Genomic DNA, 15,994 nt, shown 5'->3' with positions numbered 1-15,994 from the left:
CAATGAATTGTATATCTCCCTGGACCACATGGCACTCATGAGTCTGCATGATTTCTTTAATCCTTTACATTTATTGAAGCCTCTCTCCTATTACTCCTTTCCATTGTAATCTATTTCCCCCATCATTGATCAGTCACCTCTTCAGTAAGTACTTACTATAGCACTGTGCTTACTTACTATAGAACCATTTTACATGTTCTCTCTAATTTTTACAAAAATATTACAGGACAAATATAGATAACGTCATTTTACAAAAGAGGAAACTGGCTCAGAGAGTTTAAGATAGACTTTCAGTCCCACGAGATTATACTATTATTATCTGCATTTTAAAGATGAGATAACTGAGTTACAGAGATATAAAAGAACTTGCCAAAGGTCACAGTTTGGAAATGGTACAATCAGCATTTAATCACAGATCTGCTTGTCTCCAGCTTGTGCCACAATTTCGTTTCAAAACTTCGCAGGATGCAGAACTAAAATATGCTGATAACCTAGTGAGCCAAACAGAGCTGTATTATTGTCCTCCATAGTCCTTGACTTCTCTGTTCACTCTGGCTCTCGCTCCTGGTCCTTCATCTCTACCCTCCTTGCAAGGCTCCTGCAAGAACCACCTCACTGGTTCTCTTACTCCTCCCATTTATTGCCCACCTGCTGCCAGGGTTAACTTCCTGAAACCTAAACTTGATCATAGCATGCCTATGCTTCACATCTGCTAGGAGCTTCCCACTGCCTATATAGGTAAATAGCAAATTCCTTAGCACAACGTATGAGGTTCTTCATAACCTGGCCCCTGATTACCTCTTTCACCAACCTCCCTTTTCCCTGCTGCTTAAGTTTCATTCACATCTAGCTGGTTGCGGTTCCCTGAACAGACCACTTTCATACCTCTGCCTGGAATGCTTTTCCTTAAGGCTAAATAATTAAGAACAGTTCTGCATTTTTATTTTTTCATTTTTTTTTTTTTAAAGATTTATTTATTTGTTTGACAGAGAGAGAAAGAGATCACAAGTAGGTAGAGAGGCAGGCGGAGAGAGAGAGGAGGAAGCAGGCTCTTTGCTGAGCAGAGAGCCTGATGCGGGGCTCGATCCCAGGACCCTGAGACCATGACCTGGGCCGAAGGCAGAGGCTTAACCCACTGAGCCACCCAGGCTCCCCCCAGTTCTGCATTTTTAAAACTCAGGTCAAAAGGTTTAACCCCTCTGGTGGAAATGACCACACTTTACTCTGTGTTCCACCAAATCTTGTACAAGTTTTTATTCTGGATCAGCACTAGATTGTGGATCAGTTCGTTTACATATCTCTCTCCCAACTAGACCATATATAGAGACAATTTCCTTATTTTTGCATCCTCAGGATGTCTGGCACATAATAGGCACCTGGTAATGTTTATGGAAAGAAGAGAAGGAAAGCATAAGGGAGTATCTAGTATTGACTTCACCTTAATGAGAAGCATACAAGTCTTGATAACTGTGTAGATTAAATGTGCGTTTCTAATTTTATTCAACATACTTTCCCCTCTTTTTAGGGTCAGAACTTCAGGAGAAAATCCCATCAGTTCTGCAGGTATGTGGTTATTTCCTGATACGATCTGCTTGCTTTAAGCGACTCTCTAACACTCTGTAATAATTTTGTCTAGAAAGATTCCTAACATATCTTTGAGAAGAGTGGCTAGGACCACATTCCACCCCCAACATGGAATAGGACAAGGGCAAGAATATAAAGTAGTTAAGAGCAAGAGCTCTTTAGTAAGTTTGGTTCCCAGCTCTACCACATACTTACTCTGTGACCTTTGGCTACCTCTCCATTACTTTGCGTTCCTCGCTTAAAATGTTGAGGATAATTATAGTACAAACTACAGTGAATTTAAAGGTTCAGTGAGGTAAAATACATTAAGTTAGTTATTATAGTTATAATTGCTGCTATTTCAGACCTCTCTTTTATGCCCATCATCTACTAGGCAAGGGCTTTTCATGTAGTATTTTGTCCAAAATGAATTTCCATTCAATCTGATTAACTCTGTGAATTTTAGTCTGTTTCAGCCCAGTTACCTGCCCTTTCTGCTTTGTTCATTATGTGAGAAATTTCAAAAGAGTTGTTCGGTGTTTTGTTTTTTTTTTTAAGATTTTATTTATTTGACAGACAGAGCTCACAAGTAGGCAGAGAGGCAGGCAGAGAGAGAGGAGGAAGCAGGTTCCCTGCTGAGCAGAGAGCCCGACTGGGGGCTCGATCCCAGGACCCTGGGATCATGATCTGAGCTGAAGGCAGAGGCTTTAACTCTCTGAGCCACCCAGGCACCCTAGTTGTTTGGTTTTAATGACATTGGTCATTTGCCTAAAGAGTATTAGAAGAGGGAAGCCTGGGTGGCTCAGTTAGTTAAGCGTCTGTCTTTGGCTCAGATCATGATCTTGGGGTTCTGGGATCAAGCCCCACATTGGGCTCCTTGCTCGGTGGGGAGTCTACTTCTCCCTCTCCCTCTGTGCCTCCTCCCTACTCGTACTTTTGCTCTCTTTCTCTCTCTAAAATAAATAAATAAAATCTTAAGAAAAAGAAGAGTATCAAAGGGAAAAGAATGGGAAACAAGAAGGAAACTAACATTTACTGAGTGCGTTGTGTATGCCAGGCAGTACAGAAGAGGTGTTACATCTGTTAATTTTTTCAGAAAATGGCAGCAGTATGTAGAGGATCACCATTTCTACCAGCCGCAAAGCCCAGTATCTCAAAATATGAGCTTCTTTTTATTTATTCATTCTCCCAACAGACATTTATTATACGAGGATATGTTTTAGGTGCTAAGGATACAAAATTGAGAGGATACAGTCCTTGCCTTTTGGAAGCTTATAGTCATTTTTTTTTTAAGATTTTATTTATTTATTTGACAGAGAGAGATCACAAGTAGGCAGAGAGGCAGGCAGAGAGAGAGGGGGAAGCAGGCTCCCTGCTGAGCAGAGAGCCCGAAGTAGGGCTTGATCCCAGGACCCTGAGATCATGACCTGAGCAGAGGCTTAACCCACTGAGCCACCCAGGCACCCCAGGAAGGGTTTTCTTTCACATTTTTTTCCTCTTAATTACACTTTTTATTTGGAAAGATTAAAAAAAAACCACATAAGACTGAAAAAAGATAATATGTCAAATAAACCCAGACTTGGCAATTACTAACATTTTGGCAGATGTTCATTTTGCTTTTTGGTTTTTTTAAAGATTTTATTTATTTGAGGGAGAGAGAGCATGTGCAAGCACAAATGGGGGGAGGGGCAGAGGGAGAGGGAGAAGTAGACTCCCTGCTGAGCAGGGAGCTGTATGTGGAACTCAGTCCTCGGTCCCAGGACCCCCTATCATGACCTGAGCTGAAGGCAGACACTTAACCGACTGAGCCACCCAGGTGTCCTTGTTTTGTTTTATTTTTTTTTTCCTTGTTTTGTTTTAAAAAGAGATTATGGGGCTTCTGGGTGGGTTCAGTCATTAAGTGTCTGCCTTCAGCTCAGGTCATGATCAGAGAGTCCTGTGATTGAGCCCCGACTTGGGCTCCCTGCACAGCGGGAAGCCTACTTCTCCCTCTCCCATTCCCCTTGCTTGTGTTGCCTCTCTTACTGTGTCTCTCTCTGTCAAATAAATAAATAAATAAAATAAAGAGGGATTATGTTCAGGTGCTCTTATTCCATGGGTTTGGTCTCATCCCTTACCCTCAACTAGAGGCAAAGTTCATTTTGAACTTGTATGTTTTCTGAGGAACTTTTAAAAAAATTACTATTAAAATTAACAATTGTAAGAATTGTAAATGCATTTATATGGATGCATAGGATAAAAATAAACTGTACAAAAAGGTATATGATGAAAAGTCAAATTTTCTATTTCCTAGTCTTACTCCCCAGTGATACCCACTGATAGCAATTTCTTGTATATTTTTTAAGAAGTTTTATGCAGGGGCACCTGGGTGGCTTAGTCAGTTAAACATCTGCCTTCGGCTCAGGTCATGATCCCAGGATTCTGGAATGGAGCCCCAAAAAGGGCTTCCTGCTTAGCAGGAAGCCTGCTTCTCCCTCTGCCTGCCATTCCCTCTGATGTGTGTGTATGTGCTCACTCGCTCTCTCTCTTTCTGACAAAGAAGTAAAAAAAAAAAAAAATATATATATATATTTATATATATATATATATAAAGGAAGTTTTATGTTTATGTGAATATATACTGTGTGTGCATGAGTATTCTTAATGCTGGACATTTAGGTTGTTCTCTGAGTTTTTGCTATTTCAAAAATGCTGCAGCAACCATCTTTATACATTTTTGTGAATTTGTTCCTATACATTTATAAGATAAATTCCTGGAATTGAAATTGCTGAGTCAATAGATTATGATTAAAATTTTTGGTAAGTATCATCTGATTGCCCTTCAAAGAAGTTGTATTAATTTACATTTCTATTTTCTGGTCAAAACTGGGTTTTATAAAACATCTTATTTTTTGGTAGTAAAAAAGTTATGTCTTATGATTTGCATTTCTTGAGAGAATTTATCATCTTTCCACATTCTTTTTTTTTTTTTCAAGATTTTATTTACTTATTTGACAGAGAGAGAGAGATCACAAGTAGGCAGAGAGGCAGGCAGAGAGACGGGGGTGGGGGGGGAAGCAGGCTCCCCACTGAGCAGAGAGCCCGATGTGGGGCTTGATCCCAGGACCCTGAGATCATGACCTGAGCCAAAGGCAGAGGCTTAACCCACTGAGCCACCCAGGCACCCCATCTTTCCACATTCTTATTGGTTCTTTTCATTCCTTGCGAACAGTCTGTCTATACTTTCTGTCCATTTTTCTGTTGGGTTGCTGGCTTCTTCATTCTTAATTTATAAGATTTTTTTACATAGCTTTTACATATTGAGGAAATTAGCATTTTTTTGTCACCTCTGCTTTGAATTGCTTCTAGTCATCTATCTCTTGACTTCTTGTGTTTTTTAATTGAGAAGTTTTATGTTTTTATAAAGCTAAGTTTATTAATCTTTGATATCTAGATTTTGTTTCTTGCTTAGAAAGATCTCTATTCCAAGATTAGTTTAAAAAAATCCCTCATGTTATCTTCTGGTATTTTTTTCCCCTTATAGATGTGATGCAGCTGGAATGAGAAGTGAGTAGTGATGCAGTTTTTCCCCCCAAATGAGTACTTAATTCTTTCAACATTTATTTATTTATTTATTTAGTAATTGTTTCAACATTTATTGAAACTTCCATCTTTTCCCCTTAGGTTTGAGAAAGTCACCTTTATCATATACTAAGTTTCCATATAGATCTGGGAGTATTCTAATTTTTGTTCCATTGATTTGTCTGTATATTTGATGCCATTACATTTTTTTTTTAAAGATTTTATTTATTTATTTGACAGAGAGAGATCACAAGTAGACAGAGAGGCAGGCAGAGAGAGAGCGAGAGAGAGCGAGAAGCAGGCTCTCTGCTCAGCAGAGAGCCCAATGCGGGGCTCGATCCCAGGACCCTGAGATCATGACCTGAGCCGAAGGCAGAGGCTTTAACCCGCTGAGTCACCCAGGTGTCCCTTACTTTGTTTTTAAAGCTGGGATCAAATAGGGCATGTTAAAACCTGTTGGAGAAATCCAGTAGGGAGGGGATCCTTTTGAAAAGAGAGGTGGGGAATAATAAAATAATGTACTCAGTTTTTCTTTTTATTTTTCTTGTTTTTTTTTTTAAGATTTTAAAATTTTTATTTATTTATTTGACAGAGAGAGAGAGATCACAAGTAGGCAGAGAGGTAGGCAGAGAGAGCGGGGTGGGGGGGGGAGCAGGCTCTCTGCTGAGGTTAGGGAGAGGAAGGGGGAAAGAATTTAAAGCAGGCGCCACACTGAGCACAGAGCCCAACAAAGGGCTTGATCCCACGACCTTGAAATCATGACATGAGCTGAAACCAAGAGTCAGATGTTCAACCAACTAAGCCACCCAGGTGCCCCTAAAACAGTTTTCTATTTGGAGAAATTTAAGCTGTCTCCAGGATTTTTCAATGTAAACAACACTATATGAACATCCTCATATATCAGTATTTATACCCTTGTCTGATTATTTACTCAGCATTCATTTCTAAAAGTCAGACTGTTGGGTCAAATGAAATGGACATTTTTAAAGCTGTTGATGTGTATTACCAAATTGGTCTCCAGAAAGATTGCGTTATTTTATTCTTCTTTGGTATTTGAGAATCCCTTTTCATACACTCATCAATATTAAGCATTATTATTTTTTTAGTATTTGGTAATATTATAAGTTTTAAAATGCCATCCCTTGTATTTGTATTTTGCATGTCTTTGATTACTAGTGGTTGACCATATTTCCATACACTTACTGGCCATTTATCTTTTCCTTTGCCCATTTTTCATTTGTTGTCAGGGAATCTCAGAAGGCCCTCTAGAAGACCCAAGGTGACTCATCAGTATTGGCATGCCAAGATAATTCTACTTGAAAGGACATAGTTTTGTTGGCACTTATTATGGGTTTTTGAGATATCCTTAAAGTCAGAAATTCCAAGATTGAATTATATTGGTTTTCAGAAAAGAAGAGTGGGAAGCAGTGCCCTGTTCCAACCTTCACCCATTTACTCTCTGTGGGCCTGGGTACCATCCCAGCTGCTCTCTCTAAAAGATGGGTGTGGTTGTAGTGACTGCCTTTTTCTTACTGTTTTGAACATACATAGAAAGGTAGAAATATTTTATATATATATATATATATATACACACACACACACACACACACACACACACACACACACACCTGTATGTAATATATGTAAAGAGATCTGAAGTGATTAAGTGAGAACTCAGAGTCCTCTCATTACAGCATGAGCAAAAAGGTAGAATCAGAGAAAGTCGGCACATTCAAATCCAAGCAGTTAGGTGTACTATAATTAGAAAACCTGGAAAAGTTTGTAAAGAGATTTTGACAAAAGTAGGTAGCTGCCAGGGCCAAATCCTTGCCGGTTGTCTTGGTAAAATGTCTTAAGAACCTTTCAGCATGGAGCCCAGTGTGGGGCCTGAACTCATAACCCTGAGCGCAAGACCCAAGCCGAGATCAAGAGTCAGATGTCCAACTGACTGAGCCACCCAGGTGCCTCATAAAGGCAATTTCTGAGTACATATTATTTGCCAGGTGCATGGATATCCCTGCCCTTGTGGTATGTAAAGGACTTCTAGTCCACTGAATGGAGAGAATATCCTGTAATAAATTCTGACTGGGGCTACCGCAGTGTTTCCACCTATTTCTGCAGCATAGCCCTGCTAAAAATGCCTGTTCTAATTTTGAAGGAGAAATAATTAAAGTGACATTGTTACCCGCATCCTGGATTGATGGGTTTAGTGCCCAGCTTAGTAAACAGGGACACTGAAGGACAGTTGGCTCTAGCATATATAAAGAAAAGAGATGTGATGTGGGAGAAGACGATATGTGATTACATCCTATAATTGCGCTAATTGAAAGATCTTCAGGGACGCCTGGGTGGCTCAGTTGGTTAAGCCACTGCCTTCGGCTCAGGTCGTGATCCCAGGGTCCTGGGATCGAGTCCTACATTGGGCTCCTTGCTCAGCGGGGAGCCTGCTTCTCTCTCTGCCTCTGCCTGCCTCTCTGCCTGCTTGTGTTCTTCCTCCCTCTCTCTCTCTCTGACAAATAAATAAATAAAATCTTTAAAAAAAAAAAAAAGAAAAAAAAGAAAGATCTTCAGAACCTCCTTTTGAAACCGTGGGGTTCTATGTCTTCAGTGAAAAGAGTTGCCTTTCCTCTTAGGAAGCTACAGTGCTAATGTGACAGCAGGAAATCCAGGTTGACGACAAGGAGCAGGGGAAGAATTCTGTTGAACTTACTAGAAATCGGAGGCTTTCAAACTGGTAAATTTTATAACGTAAACAACAGGATAATTAAGCAGTTTAAACACTGGTAATTTGACCAAAACCTTTCATTTAAGGGGGAAAATGGTTAATTTAACAGTAGTTTGAACCAGCTTCTTAATTAACCAGCTGCTCTAATTATAGGGATTGCCCTAAACTGGATTTGAAAATGCTTCCTTGCCAAGGAATTCTGGCAGAAGAGAGGCTGAGGCGGGCTGGTGCTTTCACCTATGATGTGTTACTGTCTCAAAGATCACCTTTGGTTCTGCTGTTTGAAACCATGGGGGGTTTGTTTGAGTTTCTGTGTACTTAAGGATGGTGGTTGGCATCTGAATTTTCTTTATATAAAATGTTCTACTATATAGTGGAGGCACCAGAGAGCTATAACAGTGAAGTGAAATCGATGATCTTTGAACGTTTAGGGCAGTAGAAGAGTTTCATGGAGACAGTGACAAATATTTGAGCTGGCCCTGGAGGCTGGCTAGGATTTCACTAGTCGGGAGAGTTGCAGTCCCAGTAGGGGTTACTGCCCAGCATGGCACAGAGGCATAGCGACTGCACGGTTCATACAGAATGGCAAGTATAGCTCTGTGGCTGAGGAGCAAGGTTTTAAAGGCCTGGAGGAGTGGGAGAATGAGATGAAGTCATTGAAAGTAGATTATAGAATCAGGCTTCTGAAATGCTTACCTAAGAACTATGAACATTTTGAAACATGGCCAAGACCTTCCCTGCCTCATTCACTGGTGTCTCTGTAGTTCCTGGTACAGTGCCTGGCACATACTAAGTACTTTTAAAAAATTATGTGGGTACAATGAATAAATTGTTGAATTAATGAAAGAGAAGAACGTGATTAGGTTTGTGTTTTAGAAGGATCAGCTTGGCAGCTGTAGAGGATGGAATAGAGAGGGGGATGTGGATACAGTGAGATTACCAACAATTTAGCCAAGGCTGCCCCTTGAATCTCTTAACCCATCCGTGCTCTCACTCACCTTTCCAAAGTGATCTTTTTTTTTTTTTTTTAAGATTTTATTTATTTAACAGACTGATCACAAGTAGGCAGAGAGGCAGGCAGAGGTGGGGCGGGGGGGGGTGAGGGGGAGGAAGCAGGCTCCCTGCTGAGCAGAGAGCCCGATGTGGGGCTCGATCCCAGGACCCTGGGATCATGACCTGAGCCGAAGGCAGAGGCTTTAACCCACTGAGCCACCCAGGCGCCCCCCAAATTGATCTTTTAAAAACATGTCAGACATACCCTTTCCCTGCTTACGGCTGCTCAGTGTGAAATGCAAAGCCTTCACAAGGCCTAGGGTGGGGTGTTCCCATTCACTCCTCTGGTTTCTGGTATACTCTGTGCCCTTCTCACTTTGCTTCAACCACACTGACTGCCTTTCTTTTCCTGGAACATGCCAATAGGTGGCCTTTGCACTGCTATTCCCACTGCTTGGAACATTCATCCTCCAACTTTTCGCCTAATAAATTCCTCTTTGCCTTTCAGGTTTCAGTTTATTTATTTTTTTGAATAAATAATACATGTACTTGGAAGAGGTTTTAATGATACAAAAGAGTATAAAATAAGCAGTGAGTCGTCTTCTCCTCCTGCCTTCTAGCCACTTCCCCTCCCTGGGGATAACCACTACTTTCCTCTGAATTCTGGTCTCAGTTCCCATGTTGTTTTTTTCCAGAGAAGGCCTTCTCTGATACTCCAGTTGAAAATAGATCCACCAGTCTTATTGCTATAGCTCTCTGTGCTTTTTTTTTTTCATTCATCACAATTGGTAATTTTATATTTATTTTGTGATTGTTCCATTAGTTTTCTCCTCCCACTAGACTGTCAGTTCTGTGCTGCATAGTTGGAACCTGAAGGCTCAAAGGATCCAAGGTCTTAGATTCAGAAAGACAGAATTGGGATAGTAGCCAAGAAGATACCTCAGCTGGGTTCAGTGCTCTTTTGTAACCTCTGCCAAAAATACCTTCTTCTTCCTTGCATGGCAAACTCTTACTCCTCTTGCAAGAATTCATCTGTTACCTCTTCTGAACCTACTCCCCTTACCCTTCCCTACACTCACCACCTCCCCACACCAAGGCAGGTTCATTGTTCCTTCCTCCAGGCATTCACTACCTTGCTCTCATCTCTATTAAAGGAATTTGTGCACCGTAAGGTAATTCTGTGCTTTCCTACCATCCTTCCCTAGTACACGTTGAGTCTCTCCGGGGAAAGTGGCATATTCTAGTCATCTTTGTCCCAGTGTCTGTTCAGTTGTTGGCATGTAGTAAATGTGGGCTAAAGCATATCATGGAAAGGACCCATGATGTCCAGGTTTGTCTTGATGAAATAGTGTGGATTATAAATGCGGGATTGACTCTGATGCCACAATTGCTTTTGATGAAACAATGTGAATTATAAAGGCAGGATTGGCTCTGAAGCCAATCTCTGACTGCTCTGGCATAGAGCAGACCTGCTTGGAAGCCCATTTTATTTATTTTTTTTAAAGACTTAATTTATTTATTTGACAGAGATCACAAGTAGGCAGAGAGGCAGGGAAGCAGGCTCTCTGCTGAGCAGAGAGCCCAACATGGGGCTTGATTGCAGGACCGTGGGATTGTGACTTGAGCCGAAGGCAGAGGCTTTAACACACTGAGCCACCCAGGCACCCCTGGAAGCCCATTTTAGAAAGAGAAGCCTACGAAATATTTCACTTCTCCACACTATTTGCTGTTTAGCCTCCCCATAAAATGGTGGCTCTGGGAAGATGATGGCAGGACCATAGGAGCTGGAACGAAAGGGATCAGAACCTAGGACTAATACTTCTCCAGAAGGTAGAGAATGAACAAGAGAGATAGAAGAACTGTGTGGGGCTGGTTCCAGTGGGAGGACAGAGATGAGGAACTGAAATCTAAGCTAGGAAAGTACATATCTAGCTAGATTTTATATTCCAGAAATTCAGATGTCATGAGAATTCCACCTGTGTGCATAGGCCATTCAGCTGGGTAGATCTGGGTTTAAATTGCAGTTCTGCCTTTTACTTGCTGGATGACCTTGGCCATTTGACCATATTTTTTGAGCTACAGTTTCCTTTTTTTTTTTTTTTAAAGATTTTATTTATTTATTCAACAGAGACACAGCGAGAGAGGGAACACAAGCAGGGGGAGTGGGAGAGGGAGAAGCAGGCTTCCCTCTGAGCAGGGAGCCTGATGCCGGGCTCGATCCCAGGACCGTGGGATCATGACCTGAGCCAAAGGCAGACACTTAAAGACTGAGCCACCCAGGCGCCCCTTCTTTTTTTTTGTTTAAATTAAGTTTTTAATTTTAATTCCAGTGTAGCTAACATACTCATGATAAGTGTTCTCTTTGATCCCCATCACCTATATAGTCCATGCCCCCACCCACCTTCCCTCTGATAACCATCAGTTTGTTCTCTATAGTTAAGAGTCTGTTTCTTGGTTTCTCTCTCTTTTATCTTTGCTCATTTGTTTTGTTTCTTAAATTCCTTATATGAGTGAAATCATGTGGTATTTGTTTTTCTCTGACTGACTGACTTCACTTAGCATTATGCTACCTAGATCCATCCATCTAGCTTCAAATGGCAGAATTTCATTCTTTTTCACAGCTGAATAATACTCTGTTATGTATATGTGTATACATATATGTATATACACCACATGTCCTTTATCCATTCATTATTTGATGGACACTTGGGCTGTTTCCATAATTTGGCTATTGTAAATAATGCTGCTATAAACATAGGGGTACATGTATCCCTTTGAATTAGTGTTTTTATATTTTTGGGGTAGATACCCAGCACTGTGGTTACTGGATCATAAAGTAGTTCTATTTTTTTTTTTTAAGATTTTATTTATTTATTTGACAGAGAGAGATAGCAAGAGGGGGAACATAAGCAGGAGGAGCGGGAGAGGGAGAAGCAGACTCCCTGCTGAGCAGGGAGCCCAATGTGGGGCTTGATCCCGGGACCCTAGGGTCATGACCTGAGCTGAAGGCAGACATTTAACCAAGCCACCCAGGTGCCCTAGATAGTTCTATTTTTAGCTTTTTGAGGAACCTCCATTCTACTTTCCACAGTGGCTATGTCAGTTTGCATTCCCACCAATGGGGCATGAGGGTTCCTTTTTCTCCACATCCTCGCCAACACTTGCTGTTTCTAGTGTTTTTGATTTTATCCATTCTGACAGGTGTGAGGTGATACCTCATTGTGGTTTTGATTTGCATTTCCCTGATGATGAGTGATGTTGAGCATCTTTTCATGTGTCGAGTTATAGTGTCTTTATTTGTAAACAAGGATAACAATAATGAAGATTAAAGTCCCTCCTTGGAGGTGGGTCCAAGTGGTACATGTCTGGGCCTACCACAATAAATATGTATATGGAGATCCTAGTTTATACTTGGTAGTAGTATACAAACACACTGTTCTGTACCTTAGGTTTTTGTTTTTTTATTGTTATTTGTGTGGAGGTGTTGGAGGTTGCAGTGTGTGCTGGAGGTTTTTCCTTATTAGCACAGATAAGTCCAACAGATGGCTTGTAAAACTGTGGAAATCTGTGGTCCTCCTCGTACCTCGTTGTATTTGCCACTCATCTCTTTCTCTGTGTGATCCACGTTAAAAAACTTCAAAAGGATTATTGGCATTGGAGAAGCAAGCGAAAACCAGAACACTGTAAGAATGTATTTTGTCCTCTTATCACCAGTGGCTATACGAGGAGAAAATTTCTCAAAGGAAGATAGGTAGTGGGGAGTGGATATAGTCCAGGGCCCAAATGGAGAGAAAAAGAGGGTAAACTGAGAGTCAGCCCAGGATCAAGAAATAGCTCCTGGATCTTTAAACCAGCAAGAGGCCTGCTATCCCACATATTACCAGTCTTATGGTGGAGAATTTATCTCCTCATGTGTGATGATCTGCCCTACAGGAGCTTTGAAACAGGTTTGTCTTATTTTCTGTTGTTTAGGTGGCATTCTGCTGAGTACCAGTCGGCACTACAAGACACGGCCTACCCATGGCATTGGAAGATACAAGCACCTAGTGAAACCACAGGAGGTAAAGGGTGCAAGGGTCCTTTAGAAGAGGATAGTGTGCAGCTTTTGCAAAGACCTGCATAGGGTGGATAACATTGGAGGTAGATAATATTGGGGTCCCCCTTTAGTCCTCTCCAGTTATTTCATTTGGAAATTATCTGTAGTGAACTGTTTTGTTTCTACCAGCTCTCAATCTTGTCCCTACACAAGGTTATCTCAGTGAAAAGCCAATGATTTGGTTTTATTATTTGTGCTTTAAAAAAACACCTTCTTAGTACTTATTTCAGCATGGACCTCACGATAAAGGATATATTCACTTAAGTTGAATGAACGGTTTGTGGCAAGTAGAGGCGGATTGGTATTTTCAGCCAAATAGTTTTACAGTATTTGCAGATTTAAAAGATGTTTATGTTCCTTGCATACATTATTAGTGATAACTGGGAGTTAGTTCTAAGCATGTTAAGATTATTTAGCCCATTTCTTAGGACTCCTAGAGCTGCAGGATTGCTTCTGTGGTTAGATTTCTGGGCATGTGCAGAGGGTTTTGCAGTGAGGTGGACACACTACCAGCCTGAAAGTCAGAAAGTCTGGTTTTAAGTCAGATTCTGTCACTTCCTGTAAACAGTACAGTTAAGAAACATTTTGCTTTTTTACCTAGGGAGACGTCAACATCACCTTTTCCTCTTTGGTTTATTGTAATGTTCTACGTAACCATGATCGTTTCCCACCACCCCTTTCTCTCCTTGGCAGAGGTCAATACCACCTTATTTGGGTCTCAGAAGCCACTAAACTTGGGGTTCCTGAGTGGTTCAGTTGTTAAGTGTCTGCCTTTGGCTCAGGTCATGATCCCAGAGTCCTGAAATTGAGCCCCGAATCAGGCTCCCTGCTCAGGGGGAGGCCTGCTTCTCCCTCTCCCACTCCCCTTGTTTGTGTTCCCTCTCTCTCTCTCTCTCTCTTTTTTTTTTTTTTAAAGATTCCATTTATTTATTTAACAGAGAGAGACACAGCTAGAGAGGGAGCACAAGCAGGGTGAGCAGGAGAGGGAGAAGCAGACTTCCCGTCGAGCATCGAGCCTGATGTGGGCCCCCATCCCAGGACCCTGGGATCATGACCTGAGCCGAAGGCAGATGCTCAATGACTGAGCCACCCAGGTGCCCCTTGTGTTCCCTTTGTGCTGTGTCTCTCTCTGTCAAATAAACAAACAAAATCTTAAAAAAAAAAAGTCACTAAGCTTGCCATGTTCTCCTGAGCATCCTCCTTATAGCAGGGAATTTCATGAGAGGATCATTGCCACATCTGAGGCTTATATTTAGGCAGCCTCCCAGCAGGAAATAGCCCAATTAAAATTGTTCATTTGTAGTTTGTAGTGGGAAGAGGACTGAACTGGGAACCAGGAAGCTTGTAGGCTTAGTTATGCCACTTATTACATCTTCATGGCTTTGGATAATTAACCTTAACCCTCTGGACATTGTGGGCCCTGAAATTATATGTAAAATTTTTTTTTAAAGATTTTATTTATTTATTTGACAGAGAGAGAGATCACAAGTAGGCAGAGAGGCAGGCAGAGAGAGAGAAGGAAGGAAGCAGGCTCCCTCCTGAGCAGAGAGCCCACTGTGGGGCTCGATCCCAGGACCCTGAGATCATGACCTGAGCCGAAGGCAGAGGCTTAACCCACTGAGCCATCCAGGTGCCCTGTAAAGTGTTTTATATGTGTAATTTTTTTCTGGGAAGAGAGTCCATAACTTTTATCAAAGTCTTAATAAAGGCTGAGAAACTGGTTTAGAATATCTTTTTGTTTTTTTTGTTAAGATTTTATTTATTTGACAGAGAGAGAGAGAGCGAGATCAGGAACATAAGCAGGGGGAGTGGGAGAGGGAGAAGCAGGCTTCCCACCAAGCAGGGAGCCCGATGCTGGGCTTATGACCTGAGCTGAAGGCAGATGCTTAACAACTGAGCCACCCAGGTGTCCCTGAATTAGAGTATCTTTAAGAGTCTTTCAGCTCTGATATCATGTAATTCTCTGATGCTCTGAAACATTTATCAAACGTCTATTATATGGTGGGCATTGTTGAGGGTGCCTTGTCTATTCAGAGTGGGTTGTAATAAAATTTTAGAGGATGAATGAACAAGATCTGGTTCACGCTCAGACAGCTGGTAAATCATTAGAGGTAAGACACAGATAATTACACTCTTCAGCAGAAAGTGACAGGTGCTAAAAGGAAGATACAAAGTGCTATTAAAATTCAAAAGAAGGAGTGATTTACACCCTTTCTGAGTTGTGACACCTTAGAGTAGTTGTTGGAGATGTTTTATTTTGTGATATCCCTCTTCTAAATTTTTTTTTTAAGATTTTATTTATTTATTTGACAGAGATTACAAGTAGGCAGAGAGGCAGGCAGAGAGAGAGGAGGAAGCAGGCTCCCTGCTGAGCAGAGAGCCCGATGTGGAGCTCAATCCCAGGACTCTGAGATCACGACCTGAGCTGAAGGCAGAGGCTTAACCCACTGAGCCACCCAGGCGCCCCGTGATATCCCTCTTCTAAAAGTCCCATATAAATTAGTAGGAAATAAACTTCATTTTGTTTGGGTGTGTGTTCTTTTTTTTGTTTTGTTAATTTCTTGGGATCCTCCATCTTTTATTTATTTTTATTTTATTTTTAAAGATTTATTTTATTTATTTGTCAGAGAGAGAGAGAGAGAGCACACATACAGAGGGACAAGCAGGCTCCCCTCTGAGGAAGGAGCCCGACGCGGAACTCGATCTCAGGACCCTGGGATCATGACCTGAGCCAAAGGCAGACGCTCAACTGACTAAGCCACCCAGGTGTCTAGGGATCCTCCATCTTAAAAGATAATTTTCTGCATATGCCATGCTCTGATCCACTCTGTAGTTTGGTATAAAAGGAAGCTTAATGCCATATTAATGCCATCTGTCCTTATATTTCTCCCTAGTTTCTTCTCCCATCTCGGGGATGGATGAGTTTTTCCCTAGTTTCTTCTCCCATCTAGGGAATTAGAGCATAATGCTCTAACTGCATTGAGCCTCTTGGTTTTTATCCAAATCATCACACTGTTTCAAGGCCTCACAAGTTTCTCTATGAAACATATACTCTT

General features: G+C 41.4%; 1 protein-coding gene across 2 annotated transcripts in view; it reads left to right on the top strand.

Annotated features, from left to right (window-relative positions):
* The window catches only part of MRPL48 (mitochondrial ribosomal protein L48), a 54,690-nt gene that overhangs the window by 12,316 nt on the left and 26,380 nt on the right, over positions 1-15,994 (top strand). For both annotated transcript variants that reach the window (XM_032853126.1, XM_032853127.1), the window contains 2 exons: positions 1,526-1,563; positions 12,815-12,903. In XM_032853126.1, the coding sequence (XP_032709017.1) occupies positions 1,526-1,563; positions 12,815-12,903 (127 nt within the window). The remainder of the gene's footprint in view (positions 1-1,525; positions 1,564-12,814; positions 12,904-15,994) is intronic.

Source organism: Lontra canadensis, unplaced genomic scaffold (genome assembly GCF_010015895.1).
Source record: "Lontra canadensis isolate GAN:19392208 unplaced genomic scaffold, GSC_riverotter_1.0 scaffold7, whole genome shotgun sequence".
NCBI lineage: Eukaryota > Metazoa > Chordata > Mammalia > Carnivora > Mustelidae > Lontra > Lontra canadensis.
Note: the sequence above shows the minus strand (reverse complement) of the source record. Positions and strands in the feature narration are given on the sequence as shown.